A 17854-nucleotide genomic window follows, 5' to 3' on the forward strand; every position below is an offset into this window, starting at 1 on the left:
GTGTCTCACTCCTCCCCCGTGTCTAACACTCTCACTCTCTCGTGTCTCACTCCTCCCCCGTGTGTAACACTCTCACACTCTCGTGTCTCACTCCTCCCCCGTGTCTAACACTCTCACACTCTCGTGTCTCACTCCTCCCCCGTGTCTAACACTCTCACACTCTCGTGTCTCACTCCTCCCCCGTGTGTAACACTCTCTCACTCTCGTGTCTCACTCCTCCCCCGTGTCTAACACTCTCACTCTCGTGTCTCACTCCTCCCCCGTGTCTAACACTCTCACTCTCGTGTCTCACTCCTCCCCCGTGTCTAACACTCTCACACTCTCGTGTCTCACTCCTCCCCCGTGTCTAACACTCTCACTCTCGTGTCTCACTCCTCCCCCGTGTCTAACACTCTCACACTCTCGTGTCTCACTCCTCCCCCGTGTCTAACACTCTCACACTCTCGTGTCTCACTCCTCCCCCGTGTGTAACACTCTCTCACTCTCTCGTGTCTCACTCCTCCCCCGTGTCTAACACTCTCACTCTCGTGTCTCACTCCTCCCCCGTGTCTAACACTCTCACTCTCGTGTCTCACTCCTCCCCCGTGTCTAACACTCTCACACTCTCGTGTCTCACTCCTCCCCCGTGTGTAACACTCTCACACTCTCGTGTCTCACTCCTCCCCCGTGTCTAACACTCTCACACTCTCGTGTCTCACTCCTCCCCCGTGTGTAACACTCTCTCACTCTCGTGTCTCACTCCTCCCCCGTGTCTAACACTCTCACACTCTCGTGTCTCACTCCTCCCCCGTGTCTAACACTCTCACTCTCGTGTCTCACTCCTCCCCCGTGTCTAACACTCTCACTCTCGTGTCTCACTCCTCCCCCGTGTCTAACACTCTCACTCTCGTGTCTCACTCCTCCCCCGTGTCTAACACTCTCACTCTCGTGTCTCACTCCTCCCCCGTGTCTAACACTCTCACACTCTCGTGTCTCACTCCTCCCCCGTGTCTAACACTCTCACTCTCGTGTCTCACTCCTCCCCCGTGTCTAACACTCTCACACTCTCGTGTCTCACTCCTCCCCCGTGTGTAACACTCTCACACTCTCGTGTCTCACTCCTCCCCCGTGTGTAACACTCTCTCACTCTCGTGTCTCACTCCTTCCCCGTGTCTAACACTCTCACTCTCTCGTGTCTCACTCCTCCCCCGTGTCTAACACTCTCACACTCTCGTGTCTCACTCATTCCCTGTGTCTAACACTCTCACTCTCTCGTGTCTCACTCCTCCCCGTGTGTAACACTCTCACTCTCTCGTGTCTCACTCCTCCCCCGTGTCTAACACTCTCACACTCTCGTGTCTCACTCCTCCCCCGTGTGTAACACTCTCACACTCTCGTGTCTCACTCCTCCCCCGTGTCTAACACTCTCTCACTCTCTCGTGTCTCACTCCTCCCCCGTGTGTATCACTCTCACACTCTCGTGTCTCACTCCTCCCCCGTGTCTAACACTCTCACACTCTCGTGTCTCCCTCCTCCCCCGTGTCTAACACTCTCACACTCTCGTGTCTCCCTCCTCCCCCGTGTCTAACACTCTCACACTCTCGTGTCTCACTCCTCCCCCGTGTCTAACACTCTCACACTCTCGTGTCTCACTCCTCCCCCGTGTGTAACACACTCACTCTCTCGTGTCTCACTCCTCCCCCGTGTGTAACACACTCACTCTCTCGTGTCTCACTCCTCCCACTTGTGTATCACTCTCACACTCTCGTGTCTCACTCCTCCCCCGTGTCTAACACTCTCACACTCTCGTGTCTCCCTCCTCCCCCGTGTCTAACACTCTCACACTCTCGTGTCTCACTCCTCCCCCGTGTCTAACACTCTCACACTCTCGTGTCTCACTCCTCCCCCGTGTGTAACACACTCACTCTCTCGTGTCTCACTCCTCCCCCGTGTGTAACACACTCACTCTCTCGTGTCTCACTCCTCCCCCGTGTGTAACACACTCACACTCTCGTGTCTCACTCCTCCCCAGTGTCTAACACTCTCACACTCTCGTGTCTCACTCCTCCCCCGTGTCTAACACTCTCACACTCTCGTGTCTCACTCCTCCCCCGTGTCTAACACTCTCACACTCTCGTGTCTCACTCCTCCCCCGTGTCTAACACTCTCACACTCTCGTGTCTCACTCCTCCCCCGTGTCTAACACTCTCTCACTCTCGTGTCTCACTCCTCCCCCGTGTCTAACACTCTCTCACTCTCGTGTCTCACTCCTCCCCCGTGTGTAACACTCTCTCACTCTCGTGTCTCACTCCTCCCCCGTGTCTAACACTCTCACACTCTCGTGTCTCACTCCTCCCCCGTGTCTAACACTCTCACACTCTCGTGTCTCACTCCTTCCCTGTGTCTCACACTCTCACACTCTCGTGTCTCACTCCTCCCCTGTGTCTAACACTCTCACTCTCTCGTGTCTCACTCCTCCCCCGTGTCTAACACTCTCTCACTCTCTCGTGTCTCACTCCTCCCCCGTGTGTAACACTCTCACACTCTCGTGTCTCACTCCTCCCCCGTGTCTAACACTCTCACACTCTCGTGTCTCACTCCTCCCCCGTGTGTAACACACTCACACTCTCGTGTCTCACTCCTCCCCCGTGTCTAACACTCTCACACTCTCGTGTCTCACTCCCCCCCCGTGTGTAACACACTCACTCTCTCGTGTCTCACTCCTCCCCCGTGTCTAACACTCTCACACTCTCGTGTCTCACTCCTCCCCCGTGTGTAACACACTCACACTCTCGTGTCTCACTCCTCCCCCGTGTCTAACACTTTCACACTCTCGTGTCTCACTCCTCCCCCGTGTCTAACACTCTCACACTCTCGTGTCTCACTCCTCCCCCGTGTGTAACACTCTCACTCTCTCGTGTCTCACTCCTCCCCCGTGTCTAACACTCTCACACTCTCGTGTCTCACTCCTCCCCCGTGTCTAACACTCTCACACTCTCGTGTCTCACTCCTCCCCCGTGTCTAACACTCTCACTCTCTCGTGTCTCACTCCTCCCCCGTGTGTAATACACTCTCACTCTCGTGTCTCACTCCTTCCCCGTGTCTAACACTCTCACACTCTCGTGTCTCACTCCTCCCCCGTGTCTAACACTCTCTCACTCTCTCGTGTCTCACTCCTCCCCCGTGTCTAACACTCTCTCACTCTCGTGTCTCACTCCTCCCACGTGTGTAACACTCTCACTCTCTCGTGTCTCACTCCTCCCCCGTGTCTAACACTCTCACACTCTCGTGTCTCACTCCTCCCCCGTGTGTAACACTCTCACTCTCTCGTGTGTCACTCCTCCCCCGTGTGTAACACTCTCACTCTCTCGTGTCTCACTCCTCCCCCGTGTCTAACACTCTCACACTCTCGTGTCTCACTCCTTCCCTGTGTCTAACACTCTCACTCTCTCGTGTCTCACTCCTCCCCTGAGTCTAACACTCTCACTCTCTCGTGTCTCACTCCTCCCCCGTGTCTAACACTCTCACTCTCTCGTGTCTCACTCCTCCCCCGTGTGTAACACTCTCTCACTCTCGTGTCTCACTCCTCCCCCGTGTCTAACACTCTCACACTCTCGTGTCTCACTCCTCCCCCGTGTGTAACACTCTCACTCTCTCGTGTGTCACTCCTCCCCCGTGTGTAACACTCTCACTCTCTCGTGTCTCACTCCTCCCCCGTGTCTAACACTCTCACACTCTCGTGTCTCACTCCTTCCCTGTGTCTAACACTCTCACTCTCTCGTGTCTCACTCCTCCCCTGAGTCTAACACTCTCACTCTCTCGTGTCTCACTCCTCCCCCGTGTTTAACACTCTCTCACTCTCTCGTGTCTCACTCCTCCCCCGTGTGTAACACTCTCACTCTCTCGTGTCTCACTCCTCCCCCGTGTCTAACACTCTCACTCTCTCGTGTCTCACTCCTCCCCCATATCTAACACTCTCACACTCTCGTGTCTCACTCCTCCCCCGTGTGTAACACTCTCTCACTCTCTCGTGTCTCACTCCTCCAACGTTGTGTAACACACTCACACTCTCGTGTCTCACTCCTCCCCCGTGTGTAACACTCTCTCACACTCTCGTGTCTCACTCCTCCCCCGTGTGTAACACTCTCTCACACTCTCGTGTCTCACTCCTCCCCCGTGTGTAACACTCTCTCACTCTCTCGTGTCTCACTCCTCCAACGTTGTGTAACACACTCACACTCTCGTGTCTCACTCCTCCCCCGTGTGTAACACTCTCACTCTCTCGTGTCTCACTCCTCCCCCGTGTCTAACACTCTCACACTCTCGTGTCTCACTCCTCCCCCGTGTCTAACACTCTCACACTCTCGTGTCTCACTCCTCCCCCGTGTCTAACACTCTCTCACTCTCTCGTGTCTCACTCCTCCCCCGTGTCTAACACTCTCACTCTCTCGTGTCTCACTCCTCCCCCGTGTCTAACACTCTCACTCTCTCGTGCCTCACCCCTCCCTCCTTGTCTAACACTCTCTCACTCTCTCGTGCCTCACCCCTCCCCTGTATCTAACACTCTCACACTCTCGTGTCTCACTCGTCCCCCGTGTCTAACACTCTCACACTCTCGTGTCTCACTCCTCCCCCGTGTCTAACACTCTCTCACTCTCTCGTGTCTCACTCCTTCCCCGTGTGTAACACTCTCACTCTCTCGTGTCTCACTCCTCCCCCGTGTCTAACACTCTCACACTCTCGTGTCTCACTCCTCCCCCGTGTCTAACACTCTCACACTCTCGTGTCTCACCCCTCCCCCGTGTCTAACACTCTCTCACTCTCTCGTGTCTCACCCCTCCCCTGTGTATAACACTCTCACACTCTCGTGTCTCACTCCTCCCCCATGTCTAACACTCTCACACTCTCTCGTGTCTCACTCCTCCCCCATGTCTAACACTCTCACACTCTCTCGTGTCTCACTCCTTCCCCGTGTCTAACACTCTCACTCTCTCGTGTCTCACTCCTTCCCCGTGTGTAACACTCTCACTCTCTCGTGTCTCACTCCTCCCCCGAGTGTAACACTCTCACTCTCTCGTGTCTCACTCCTCCCCCGTGTCTAACACTCTCACTCTCTCGTGTCTCACTCCTCCCCCGTGTGTAACACTCTCACACTCTCGTGTCTCACTCCTCCCCCGTGTGTAACACTCTCACTCTCTCATGTCTCACTCCTCCCCCGTGTCTAAAACTCTCACTCTCTCGTGTCTCACTCCTCCCCCGTGTGTAACACTCTCTCACTCTCGTGTCTCACTCCTCCCCCGTGTCTAACACTCTCACTCTCTCGTGTCTCACTCCTCCCCCGTGTGTAACACTCTCACTCTCTCGTGTCTCACTCCTCCCCCATGTGTAACACTCTCTCACTCTCGTGTCTCACTCCTCCCCTTGTCTAAAACTCTCACACTCTCCTGTCTCACTCCTCACCCGTGTCTAACACTCTCACACTCTCGTGTCTCACTCCTCCCCCGTGTGTAACACTCTCTCACTCTCGTGTCTCACTCGTCCCACGTGTGTAACACTCTCACTCTCTCGTGTCTCACTCCTCCCCCATGTGTAACACTCTCACACTCTCGTGTCTCACTCCTCCCCCATATCTAACACTCTCACACTCTCGTGTCTCACTCCTCCCCCATATCTAACACTCTCTCACTCTCGTGTCTCACTCGTCCCACGTGTGTAACACTCTCACTCTCTCCTGTTTCACTCCTCCCCCGTGTGTAACACTCTCACTCTCTCGTGTCTCACTCCTCCCCCGTGTCTAACACTCTCTCACTCTCTCGTGTCTCACTCCTCCCCCGTGTCTAACACTCTCACTCTCTCGTGTCTCACTCCTCCCCCGTGTCTAACACTCTCACTCTCTCGTGTCTCACTCCTCCCCCGTGTCTAACACTCTCTCACTCTCGTGTCTCACTCCTCCCCCATGTGTAACACTCTCACTCTCTCGTGTCTCACTCCTCCCCCATGTGTAACACTCTCACACTCTCGTGTCTCACTCCTCCCCCATATCTAACACTCTCTCACTCTTGTGTCTCATTCCTCCCCCGTGTGTAACACTCTCACTCTCTCGTGTCTCACTCCTCCCCCGTGTGCAACACTCTCACTCTCTCGTGTCTCACTCCTCCCCCGTGTCTAACACTCTCTCACTCTCTCGTGTCTCACTCCTCCCCCGTGTGTAACACTCTCACACTCTCGTGTCTCACTCCTCCCCCGTGTCTAACACTCTCTCACTCTCGTGTCTCACTCGTCCCACTTGTGTAACACTCTCACTCTCTCGTGTCTCACTCCTCCCCCGTGTTTAACACTCTCACTCTCTCGTGTCTCACTCCTCCCCTGTGTCTAACACTCTCACTCTCTCGTGTCTCACTCCTCCCTTGTGTGTAACACTCTCACTCTCTCGTGTCTCACTCCTCCCCCGTGTCTAACACTCTCACTCTCTCGTGTCTCACTCCTCCCCCGTGTGTAACACTCTCACACTCTCGTGTCTCATTCCTCCCCTGTGTCTAACACTCTCACTCTCTCGTGTCTCACTCCTCCCCCGTGTGTAACACTCTCACACTCTCGTGTCTCACTCCTCCCCCGTGTCTAACACTCTCTCACTCTCGTGTCTCACTCCTCCCCCGTGTCTAACACTCTCACTCTCTCGTGTCTCACTCCTCCCCCGTGTGTAACACACTCACACTCTCGTGTCTCACTCCTCCCCCGTGTGTAACACTCTCACTCTCTCGTGTCTCACTCCTCCCCCGTGTGTAACACTCTCACACTCTCGTGTCTCACTCCTCCCCCGTGTCTAACACTCTCTCACTCTCGTGTCTCACTCCTCCCCCGTGTCTAACACTCTCACTCTCTCGTGTCTCACTCCTCCCCCGTGTCTAACACTCTCACACTCTCGTGTCTCACTCCTCCCCCGTGTGTAACACTCTCACTCTCTCGTGTCTCACTCCTCCCCCGTGTGTAACACTCTCACACTCTCGTGTCTCACTCCTCCCCCGTGTCTAACACTCTCTCACTCTCGTGTCTCACTCCTCCCCCGTGTCTAACACTCTCACTCTCTCGTGTCTCACTCCTCCCCCGTGTGTAACACACTCACACTCTCGTGTCTCACTCCTCCCCCGTGTGTAACACTCTCACTCTCTCGTGTCTCACTCCTCCCCCGTGTCTAACACTCTCACTCTCTCGTGTCTCACTCCTCCCCTGTGTCTAACACTCTCACTCTCTCGTGTCTCACTCCTCCCCTGTGTGTAACACTCTCACTCTCTCGTGTCTCACTCCTCCCCCGTGTCTAACACTCTCACTCTCTCGTGTCTCACTCCCCCCCATATCTAACACTCTCTCACTCTCTCGTGTCTCACTCCTCCCCCATGTGTAACACTCTCACACTCTCGTGTCTCACTCCTCCCCCGTGTGTAACACTCTCTCACTCTCTCGTGTCTCACTCCTCCAACGTTGTGTAACACTCTCACACTCTCGTGTCTCACTCCTCCCCCATGTGTAACACTCTCACACTCTCGTGTCTCACTCCTCCCCCGTGTGTAACACTCTCTCACTCTCTCGTGTCTCACTCCTCCCCCGTGTGTAACACTCTCTCACACTCTCGTGTCTCACTCCTCCCCCGTGTGTAACACTCTCTCACACTCTCGTGTCTCACTCCTCCCCCGTGTGTAACACTCTCTCACTCTCTCGTGTCTCACTCCTCCAACGTTGTGTAACACACTCACACTCTCGTGTCTCACTCCTCCCCCGTGTGTCACACTCTCACTCTCTCGTGTCTCACTCCTCCCCCGTGTCTAACAGTCTCACACTCTCGTGTCTCACTCCTCCCCCGTGTCTAACACTCTCACACTCTCGTGTCTCACTCCTCCCCCGTGTCTAACACTCTCTCACTCTCTCGTGTCTCACTCCTCCCCCGTGTCTAACACTCTCACACTCTCGTGTCTCACTCCTCCCCCGTGTCTAACACTCTCACACTCTCGTGTCTCACTCCTCCCCCGTGTCTAACACTCTCTCACTCTCTCGTGTCTCACCCCTCCCCTGTGTCTAACACTCTCACACTCTCGTGTCTCACTCCTCCCCCGTGTCTAACACTCTCACACTCTCTCGTGCCTCACTCCTCCCCCATGTCTAACACTGTCACTCTCTCGTGTCTCACTCGTCCCCCGTGTCTAACACTCTCACACTCTCGTGTCTCACTCCTCCCCCGTGTCTAACACTCTCTCACTCTCTCGTGTCTCACTCCTCCCCCGTGTCTAACACACTCACACTCTCATGTCTCACTCCTTCCCCGTGTCTAACACTCTCACTCTCTCGTGTCTCACTCCTTCCCCGTGTGTAACACTCTCACTCTCTCGTGTCTCACTCCTCCCCCGTGTCTAACACTCTCACACTCTCGTGTCTCACTCCTCCCCCGTGTCTAACACTCTCACACTCTCGTGTCTCACCCCTCCCCCGTGTCTAACACTCTCACACTCTCGTGTCTCACTCCTCCCCCATGTCTAACACTCTCACACTCTCTCGTGTCTCACTCCTCCCCCGTGTCTAACACTCTCACACTCTCTCGTGCCTCACTCCTCCCCCATGTCTAACACTGTCACTCTCTCGTGTCTCACTCCTCCCCCGTGTCTAACACTCTCACACTCTCGTGTCTCACTCCTCCCCCGTGTCTAACACTCTCACACTCTCGTGTCTCACCCCTCCCCCGTGTGTAACACTCTCACACTCTCGTGTCTCACTCCTCCCCCATGTCTAACACTCTCACACTCTCTCGTGTCTCACTCCTTCCCCGTGTGTAACACTCTCACTCTCTCGTGTCTCACTCCTCCCCCGAGTGTAACACTCTCACGCTCTCGTGTCTCACTCCTCCCCCGTGTCTAACACTCTCACTCTCTCGTGTCTCACTCCTCCCCCGTGTGTAACACTCTCACACTCTCGTGTCTCACTCCTCCCCCGTGTGTAACACTCTCACTCTCTCATGTCTCACTCCTCCCCCGTGTCTAAAACTCTCACTCTCTCGTGTCTCACTCCTCCCCCGTGTGTAACACTCTCTCACTCTCGTGTCTCACTCCTCCCCCGTGTCTAACACTCTCACACTCTCGTGTCTCACTCCTCCCCCATGTGTAACACTCTCTCACTCTCGTGTCTCACTCCTCCCCTTGTCTAAAACTCTCACACTCTCCTGTCTCACTCCTCACCCGTGTCTAACACTCTCACACTCTCGTGTCTCACTCCTCCCCCGTGTGTAACACTCTCTCACTCTCGTGTCTCACTCGTCCCACGTGTGTAACACTCTCACTCTCTCGTGTCTCACTCCTCCCCCATGTGTAACACTCTCACACTCTCGTGTCTCACTCCTCCCCCATATCTAACACTCTCACACTCTCGTGTCTCACTCCTCCCCCATATCTAACACTCTCTCACTCTCGTGTCTCACTCGTCCCACGTGTGTAACACTCTCACTCTCTCCTGTCTCACTCCTCCCCCGTGTGTAACACTCTCACTCTCTCGTGTCTCACTCCTCCCCCGTGTCTAACACTCTCTCACTCTCTCGTGTCTCACTCCTCCCCCGTGTCTAACACTCTCACTCTCTCGTGTCTCACTCCTCCCCCGTGTCTAACACTCTCACTCTCTCGTGTCTCACTCCTCCCCCGTGTCTAACACTCTCTCACTCTCGTGTCTCACTCCTCCCCCATGTGTAACACTCTCACTCTCTCGTGTCTCACTCCTCCCCCATGTGTAACACTCTCACACTCTTGTGTCTCATTCCTCCCCCGTGTGTAACACTCTCACTCTCTCGTGTCTCACTCCTCCCCCGTGTGCAACACTCTCACTCTCTCGTGTCTCACTCCTCCCCCGTGTCTAACACTCTCTCACTCTCTCGTGTCTCACTCCTCCCCCGTGTGTAACACTCTCACACTCTCGTGTCTCACTCCTCCCCCGTGTCTAACACTCTCTCACTCTCGTGTCTCACTCGTCCCACTTGTGTAACACTCTCACTCTCTCGTGTCTCACTCCTCCCCCGTGTCTAACACTCTCACTCTCTCGTGTCTCACTCCTCCCTTGTGTGTAACACTCTCACTCTCTCGTGTCTCACTCCTCCCCCGTGTCTAACACTCTCACTCTCTCGTGTCTCACTCCCCCCCATATCTAACACTCTCTCACTCTCTCGTGTCTCACTCCCCCCCCGTGTGTAACACTCTCACTCTCGTGTCTAACACTCTCACACTCTCGTGTCTCATTCCTCCCCTGTGTCTAACACTCTCACTCTCTCGTGTCTCACTCCTCCCCCGTGTCTAACACTCTCTCACTCTCGTGTCTCACTCCTCCCCCGTGTCTAACACTCTCACACTCTCGTGTCTCACTCCTCCCCCGTGTCTAACACTCTCACTCTCTCGTGTCTCACTCCTCCCCCGTGTCTAACACTCTCTCACTCTCTCGTGTCTCACTCCTCCCCCGTGTGTAACACTCTCACACTCTCGTGTCTCACTCCTCCCCCGTGTCTAACACTCTCTCACTCTCGTGTCTCACTCCTCCCCCGTGTCTAACACTCTCACTCTCTCGTGTCTCACTCCTCCCCCGTGTCTAACACTCTCACTCTCTCGTGTCTCACTCCTCCCCCGTGTGTAACACACTCACACTCTCGTGTCTCACTCCTCCCCCGTGTGTAACACTCTCACTCTCTCGTGTCTCACTCCTCCCCCGTGTGTAACACTCTCACACTCTCGTGTCTCACTCCTCCCCCGTGTCTAACACTCTCTCACTCTCGTGTCTCACTCCTCCCCCGTGTCTAACACTCTCACTCTCTCGTGTCTCACTCCTCCCCCGTGTCTAACACTCTCACACTCTCGTGTCTCACTCCTCCCCCGTGTGTAACACTCTCACTCTCTCGTGTCTCACTCCTCCCCCGTGTGTAACACTCTCACACTCTCGTGTCTCACTCCTCCCCCGTGTCTAACACTCTCTCACTCTCGTGTCTCACTCCTCCCCCGTGTCTAACACTCTCACTCTCTCGTGTCTCACTCCTCCCCTGTGTCTAACACTCTCACTCTCTCGTGTCTCACTCCTCCCCTGTGTGTAACACTCTCACTCTCTCGTGTCTCACTCCTCCCCCGTGTCTAACACTCTCACTCTCTCGTGTCTCACTCCCCCCCATATCTAACACTCTCTCACTCTCTCGTGTCTCACTCCTCCCCCATGTGTAACACTCTCACACTCTCGTGTCTCACTCCTCCCCCGTGTGTAACACTCTCACACTCTCGTGTCTCACTCCTCCCCCGTGTCTAACACTCTCACACTCTCGTGTCTCACTCGTCCCACTTGTGTAACACTCTCACTCTCTCGTGTCTCACTCCTCCCCCGTGTCTAACACTCTCACACTCTCGTGTCTCACTCCTCCCCCGTGTCTAACACTCTCTCCTCTCGTGTCTCACTCCTCCCCCGTGTCTAACACTCTCACACTCTCGTGTCTCACTCCTCCCCCGTGTCTAACACTCTCACTCTCGTGTCTCACTCCTCTCCCGTGTGTAACACTCTCACACTCTCGTGTCTCACTCCTCCCCCGTGTCTAACACTCTCACACTCTCTTGTGTCTAACGCTCTCTGTCTCTTGTGTTTGACAGGCCTTTATGGCTGCTTTACAGACCCAGTGGAGTTGGATCCTGCAGCTGTGCTGCTGTATTGAGGCCCATCTGAAGGAGAACACAGCGTATTTCCAGGTGCGGTGCAGGAATGCCGGGGCCAATCGGAGCCCCCCCCCCCCCCGTACAGGGCCCATGCTCTCGATCTCTGCTTTGGAACAGGGCTTGTCAGGGAGTGGAGGCTGTGACACAGTGTGCTGTGATACGGGAGCGCAGGGGACTGGACTGTACATGAACAGGGGCCAAGTGTTCAGGGAATGAATTAGAGACAGTCACGTGACAAATGTTGGCTGATGTGGAAGAGTCAATGGGCGTTTCCAAAGGGAGAGATAGTGTTTAACAAACTTACTGGAGTTTTTTGAGGAGGTAACAGAAAGACCCACTGAAGATAATGCTGTTTTCGAGAAGGTGCCTGATACAGCGCTGCACAACAAACCTGTGAAGTGAGTTTGAGCTGTTGGTGTAAATGGAACAGTGAGAATGTGGGTACAACATTAGCTGAGTGACAGGAAACAGAGAGGAATGGGCTGCAGGAATATTTGTAATGGTGTTCCCAGAGGGTGGTGTTGGGAGCCTTGCTTTTCCTGATCTACATTAATGATTGGGATCTTGCTGTGCAGGGGACAATTGCACAGTTTACAGATTGACACAAAACTTGGAAGAATTGTAAACTATGAGGCAAACAAGGTGGACCTCCAAAAGGACATTGACAAATTGATGAATTGGGTGGATAAATGAGATTTAATTGACAGAAGTGCAAAGTGATGAATTTTGGACAAAGATTGGGAGACAATCTAAAATAAGGTTATAATTCTAGAGAGGGTGCAAGAGCAGAGGGAGCTGGGGATATTGTGTACAGGCTGTGGGTCCCACATTATAGGAAAGATGGGAATGCATTGGAGAGAGTGCAGGAAGTGATTTACAGGAATGGTTTCTGGAATGAGAAACTTCAGGGATGAGGCGGGGGGGCAATTGAAGACGTTGGGACGGTTCTCCCCAGAGAGAGGGGCGACTGAGAGGGAGACCTGGTAGAGGTTTCCTAAAGGAGTGGGGCTGGACAGAGCAGACAGGGAGAAACAGTCCCTGCTCGTACCAGGAAGAAGACGAGGGTCATATAGATGTAAATTTCCTGGTGAAGAAGCAAGGGGTGGTATGAGGAGAAGATGCTGGAGGGCCTTAACGGGGAGAAGCTGGTGGACCGGTCCTGGGTGAATCCCTCCTACAGAGGGCTAGTAAAGATGCAGCAGGCTGAATGGCTGTCCGGTGTTCAGTGGTTTGGACAAAGGGGTGAAGAGTCAGTGCAGAGTGAGTTCTAACTGGATGGATGTTCTCCATCTGATCTGTGTTTGACCATTGTCTGATTCCTTGTTCCCTGAACAGTATTTCTCGGATGTGAACGATGCGGAGAATTTCCTGAAGAAATTGCAGGATTCGATAAAGAGGAAGTACGTGTGTGACCGCTCTATTACCGTCACTCGCCTCGAGGATTTACTGCAGGATTCCATCGTACGTACCACAGAGTGACACAACCCCCTCCTACACCCTGCCTCAGCCTCCACCTCCGCCACCCTCACCCCCCTTCCCCCTCCCTCATCGACCCTCCCACTCCCACACCCTCCCCCTCCCACACACCCTCCCCCTCTCTCATCGACCCTCCCACTCCCACACCCTCACCCTCCCACACACCCTCCCCCTCCCTCAACGACCCTCCCACTCCCACACCCTCCCCCTCCCACACCCTCACCCTCCCACACACACCCTCCCACACACCCTCACCCTCCTACACACCCTCCCCCCCGTCACTGCCCCTCCCCCTCCCACACCCTCACCCTCCCACACACACTCTCCCCCTCCCTCACCGACCCTCCCCCTCCCACACTCTCACCCTCCCACACCCTCACCCTCCCTCACCGACCCTCCCCCCACACCCTTACCCTCCCACACCCTCCCCCTCCCCCTCCCCCTCACACACACCCTCCCCCTCCCTCACCGACCCTCCCCCCACACCCTTACCCTCCCACACCCTCCCCCTCCCCCTCACACACACCCTCCCCCTCCCTCACCGACCCTCCCCCCACACCCTTACCCTCCCACACCCTCACTCTCCCCCCCACCAACCCTCCCCCCCACACACCCTTCCCCTCCCTCACCGACCCTTCTCCTCCCCCTCCCCCCACACCGACCCTCACCATCCCCATTCCCCCCCCCAACGACCTTCACCCTCCCCTCCCCCTCCCACACCCATGCCCTCATCCTCACCCACACCCTGCGGTGATTGTCTGGCCCCTCGCCCTTGTCAGTAATTGTTTGGCTCTCCTGGTTACAGGAGGAGAAGGAGCAGCTTTGTGATTACAAATCCCACCTGAACGGCCTGAGTAAGAGAGCGAAGACCATCGTGCAGCTGAAACCTCGTAATCCAGCTCATCCATTAAAGGCCAACCTCCTGGTGCAGGCTGTGTGTGACTACAAACAGATGGAGGTAACCCCAAGAGGGCTGAGGAGAGGGCCAGGCACAGATGGAGGGAGGGGGGAGAGAGAGAGAGAGAGAGAGGGACAGACAGAGAGAGAGATACACACACACACACACACACTGAGAGAGGGACAGACGGAGAGACAGACAGAGTAAGAGTCAGAGAGAGACAGACAGAGGGACTGACAGAGAGACAAGGAGAGACAGAGAGTAACAGAGTTGTACAGGAAAATAGACCCTTCAGCCCATCATGTCTGTGCTAGTCAAAAACAACCCCTATTTTAATTCCATTAACCAGCTCTTGGCTCATAGCCTTAGAACATGGAACTGAACAGCAAGGAACAGGCCCCTCCGCCTACTACCTTGTGTCAAACGTGACGCCAAATTAAACTAATCCCTTCTGCCTGCCCTCGGTCCATATCCCTCCATATTCATATCCCTCCCTCGATCCCTCGGTCCATATCCCTCGTGTATCCATGTGTTTATCTAAGAGTCAATAAATGCCCCTATCGTATCATATCTGCTTCCACCACCCCCTGGCAGCACTCCTACCACTGTCTGTATAAAAAACCTGCCCCTCACATCTTTAAACCTTTCCCCCTCTCGCCTTAAATGCATGCTTCCCCCCTAATTTTAGACATTTCAACTCTGGGGGACAAAAATCTGACTGTCAACCCTATCTCTGCATCTCATTATTTTATTGACTTCTTTCAAGTTTCCCCAAAGAGACTCCTCCAGAGAAAACAACACGAGCTTTTCCAGCCTCCCCTCTAGCTCACACCCTCTAATCCAGGCAGCACCCTGGTAAACCTCTCCAAAGCCTCCACATCCTTGTGTAGCTTGACATTGCACATACACATCTCAATCCCTCTTCAATGTGATGAGGATTCCTGCCTCTCCCACCCTCTCAGGCTGTGAGGTCCAGATTCCCCACCCCCCTCTTGGTGAAAAGGTTTATCCTCACATCCCCCTCTAAACCTCCTGCCCCTTACCTTAAACCCCAGCTCCCTGGTCAGTGATCCCTGCGTTAACGGGAAAGGTTCCTCCGATCGACCCTGTCTATGTCCCTCATAATTTTATCCATCGCAACCAAGTCCCCTGTCAGTCTCCTCTGCTCCCTGGAAAACAATCCCAGTCTGGCAATCTCTCCAGCCCAGGCCACATCCTGGGAAATCTCCTGAGCCCCCTCTCCTGTGCACGCACATCCCTCCCATGATGTGGATTCCAGAACTGCACACCGTACCCTCACTGTGGCCTAACCAGTGTCTTAGACAGTTCCAGCATCACCTCCCTGCTCTTCAACTCTGGGCCTCGGATAATAAAGGCAACTATCCCATAGGCCTCCCTCCCTTTACCCACCTGCCCTGATACCTTCAGTGACTGGAGGACATAGAAAATAGAACAATGCAGGCCATTCGGCCCACTATGTCTGTACTGACCAAGGTGTCATTCTGAACCAATTCCATCTGCCTGCCCAAGGTCTGTATCCCTGTATTCTCAGCCTGTTCATGTCCTCACTATCCTCACACATCTCCTTTAAACTTTTTCCCCCTCTCACCTTAACCCTATGCCTCCTTGTATTTGACATTGCACCCAGCTAAGCTGCTGAGCTGGGCTGAGAGGTGGCAAATGGAGTTTAATGGGGAAAAGTGTGACATGATTCACTTTGGAAGGAGCAACAGGAACACAGAGTACTGGGCTAATGGTAAGATTCTTGGTAGCATAGATGAGCAGAGAGATCTTGGAGTCCATGTACATAGATCCTTGAAAACTGCCATCCAGCTTGACAGGGTTGTTAAGAAGGTGTACAGTGTGTTAGCTTTTATTAGGAGAGGGATTGAGTTTTGGAGCCATGAGGTCATGCTGCAGCTGTACAAAACTCTGGTGCGCCTGCACTTGGAGTATTGTGTACAGTTCTGATCACCGCGTTATAAGAAGGATGTGGAAGCTTTGGAAAGGGTTCAGAGGAGATTTACTAGGATGCTGCCTGGTGTGGAGGGAAGGTCTTATGGGGAAAGGCTGAGGGACTTGAGGCTGTTTTCGTTGGAGAGAAGGTTGAGAGGTGACTTAATAGAGACATATAAGATAATCAGAGGGTTAGATAGGGTGGATAGGGAGAGCCTTTTTCCTCAGATGGTGATGGCTAACACAAGGGGACATAGCTTTAAACTGAGGGGTGATAGACATAGGGCAGATGTCAGAGGTAGTTTCTTTACTCAGAGAGTAGTAGGGGCGTGGGACACACAGCCTGCAGCAGTAGTAGACTCACCAACTTTAAGGGCATTGAAATGGTCATTGGATAGACATATGGATGAGAATGGAACAGTGTAGGTTAGATGGGCTTCAGGTCGGTTCCACAGGTCGGTGCAACATCGAGGGCCGAAGGGCCTGTACTGCGCTGGAATATTCTATGTTCTACTTCCCACCCTGGGAAAAAGACTGACTATCCACCCTGTCCATGCCTCTCATCATTTTATAGACTTCTGTCAGGTCACTCCTCAGCCTCTGAGACTCGAGTGAAAACAACCCACATTTGTCCAACCTCTCCTTATAGCGAATACATTCCAATCCAGGCACCATCCTGGTAAACCTCTTCTGCACCGTGTCCAAACCCTCCACATCCCTCCTATAGTGTGGGGAGCAGAACTCCACACAATATACACACCAAGATCTCTCTAACCATCAGGGCTTCCCAGGGCTGTTCATCACAAATCCCTTGCCTTGTCTGTCCTCTACAAGTACATCACCTGACATTTATCCAATTGAATTTTGTTTGCTGCTGACTAGCCCATCTATATCGTCCTGTAATCTAAGGCTATTTACCATCCCACTAATTTTCATATCATCTGTGAACTTACTGATTAACCCTGCTGTGTTCAAGTCTAAATCATATATATCAATCAGCGAAGGTCCCACCACTGACCCCTACCAACCCTACTGGACACAGACTACCAGTCACAAAAATACCCTCAACCATCACCCCCTGCTTCCTGTCATTCAGTCAATTGTGGATCCAGTTTGTTAACTTTCCCTGGATCCCATGGGCATTTAGCTTTGCTGTGAGTTTCCCATGTGGGACCTGATCAAAAGCATTGCCCTCATCTATACACGTGGCCACCTCTTCACAAAACCTTAGTCAAGTTGGTCAGACACGATCTCCCCTTAACAAAACCGTGATGACTGGAGTTGATTAATCCCTGCGTCTCCAAACACAGATTAATTCTGTCCCACAGAATGACTTCCAATTGTTTCCCCACCTGCAGGTTCCTGATTTATCCCTCACCCGTTCCTTCAACAATGATGCCACATCAGCTGTTCTCCAATCCTCTGGCACCTCTCCTGTGACCAGAGAGAAACTGAACATTATTGCAAGTGAAAGGGACAGAGAGTGAGAGATAAATGGAAGGGGAGAGATAGAGAGAGAGCCAGAGTGAGAGATAAATGGGGAGAGAGAGAGAGCCAGAGTGAGAGATAAATGGGGAGAGATAGAGAGAGAGCCAGAGTGAGAGATAAATAGAGAGAGAGAGAGAGAGCCAGAGTGAGAGATAAATGAGGAGAGAGAGAGAGAGCCAGGGTGAGAGATAAATGGAGAGAGAGAGAGAGAGAGCCAGAGTGAGAGATAAATAGAGAGAGAGAGAGCCAGAGTGAGAGATAAATGAGGAGAGAGAGAGAGAGAGCCAGAGTAGAGATAAATGGAGAGAGAGAGAGAGAGAGAGAGCCAGGGTGAGAGATAAATGGGCAG

At 53.7% G+C, this 17854-nt stretch overlaps 1 protein-coding gene across 1 annotated transcript in view; it reads left to right on the forward strand.

Annotated features, from left to right (window-relative positions):
• Positions 1–17854, forward strand: part of LOC122547394 (plectin-like) — a 208692-nt gene that overhangs the window by 57805 nt on the left and 133033 nt on the right. Inside the window, 3 exon segments of the mRNA XM_087987780.1 lie at positions 11625–11720; positions 13023–13148; positions 13969–14125. Coding sequence (XP_087843906.1) covers positions 11625–11720; positions 13023–13148; positions 13969–14125 — 379 coding nt within the window.

The sequence above is a fragment of the Chiloscyllium plagiosum genome, unplaced genomic scaffold, assembly GCF_037043375.1.
Source record: "Chiloscyllium plagiosum isolate Xiang-an unplaced genomic scaffold, Cpla_swu_hap1 HiC_scaffold_5, whole genome shotgun sequence".
Classification (NCBI taxonomy): domain Eukaryota; kingdom Metazoa; phylum Chordata; class Chondrichthyes; order Orectolobiformes; family Hemiscylliidae; genus Chiloscyllium; species Chiloscyllium plagiosum.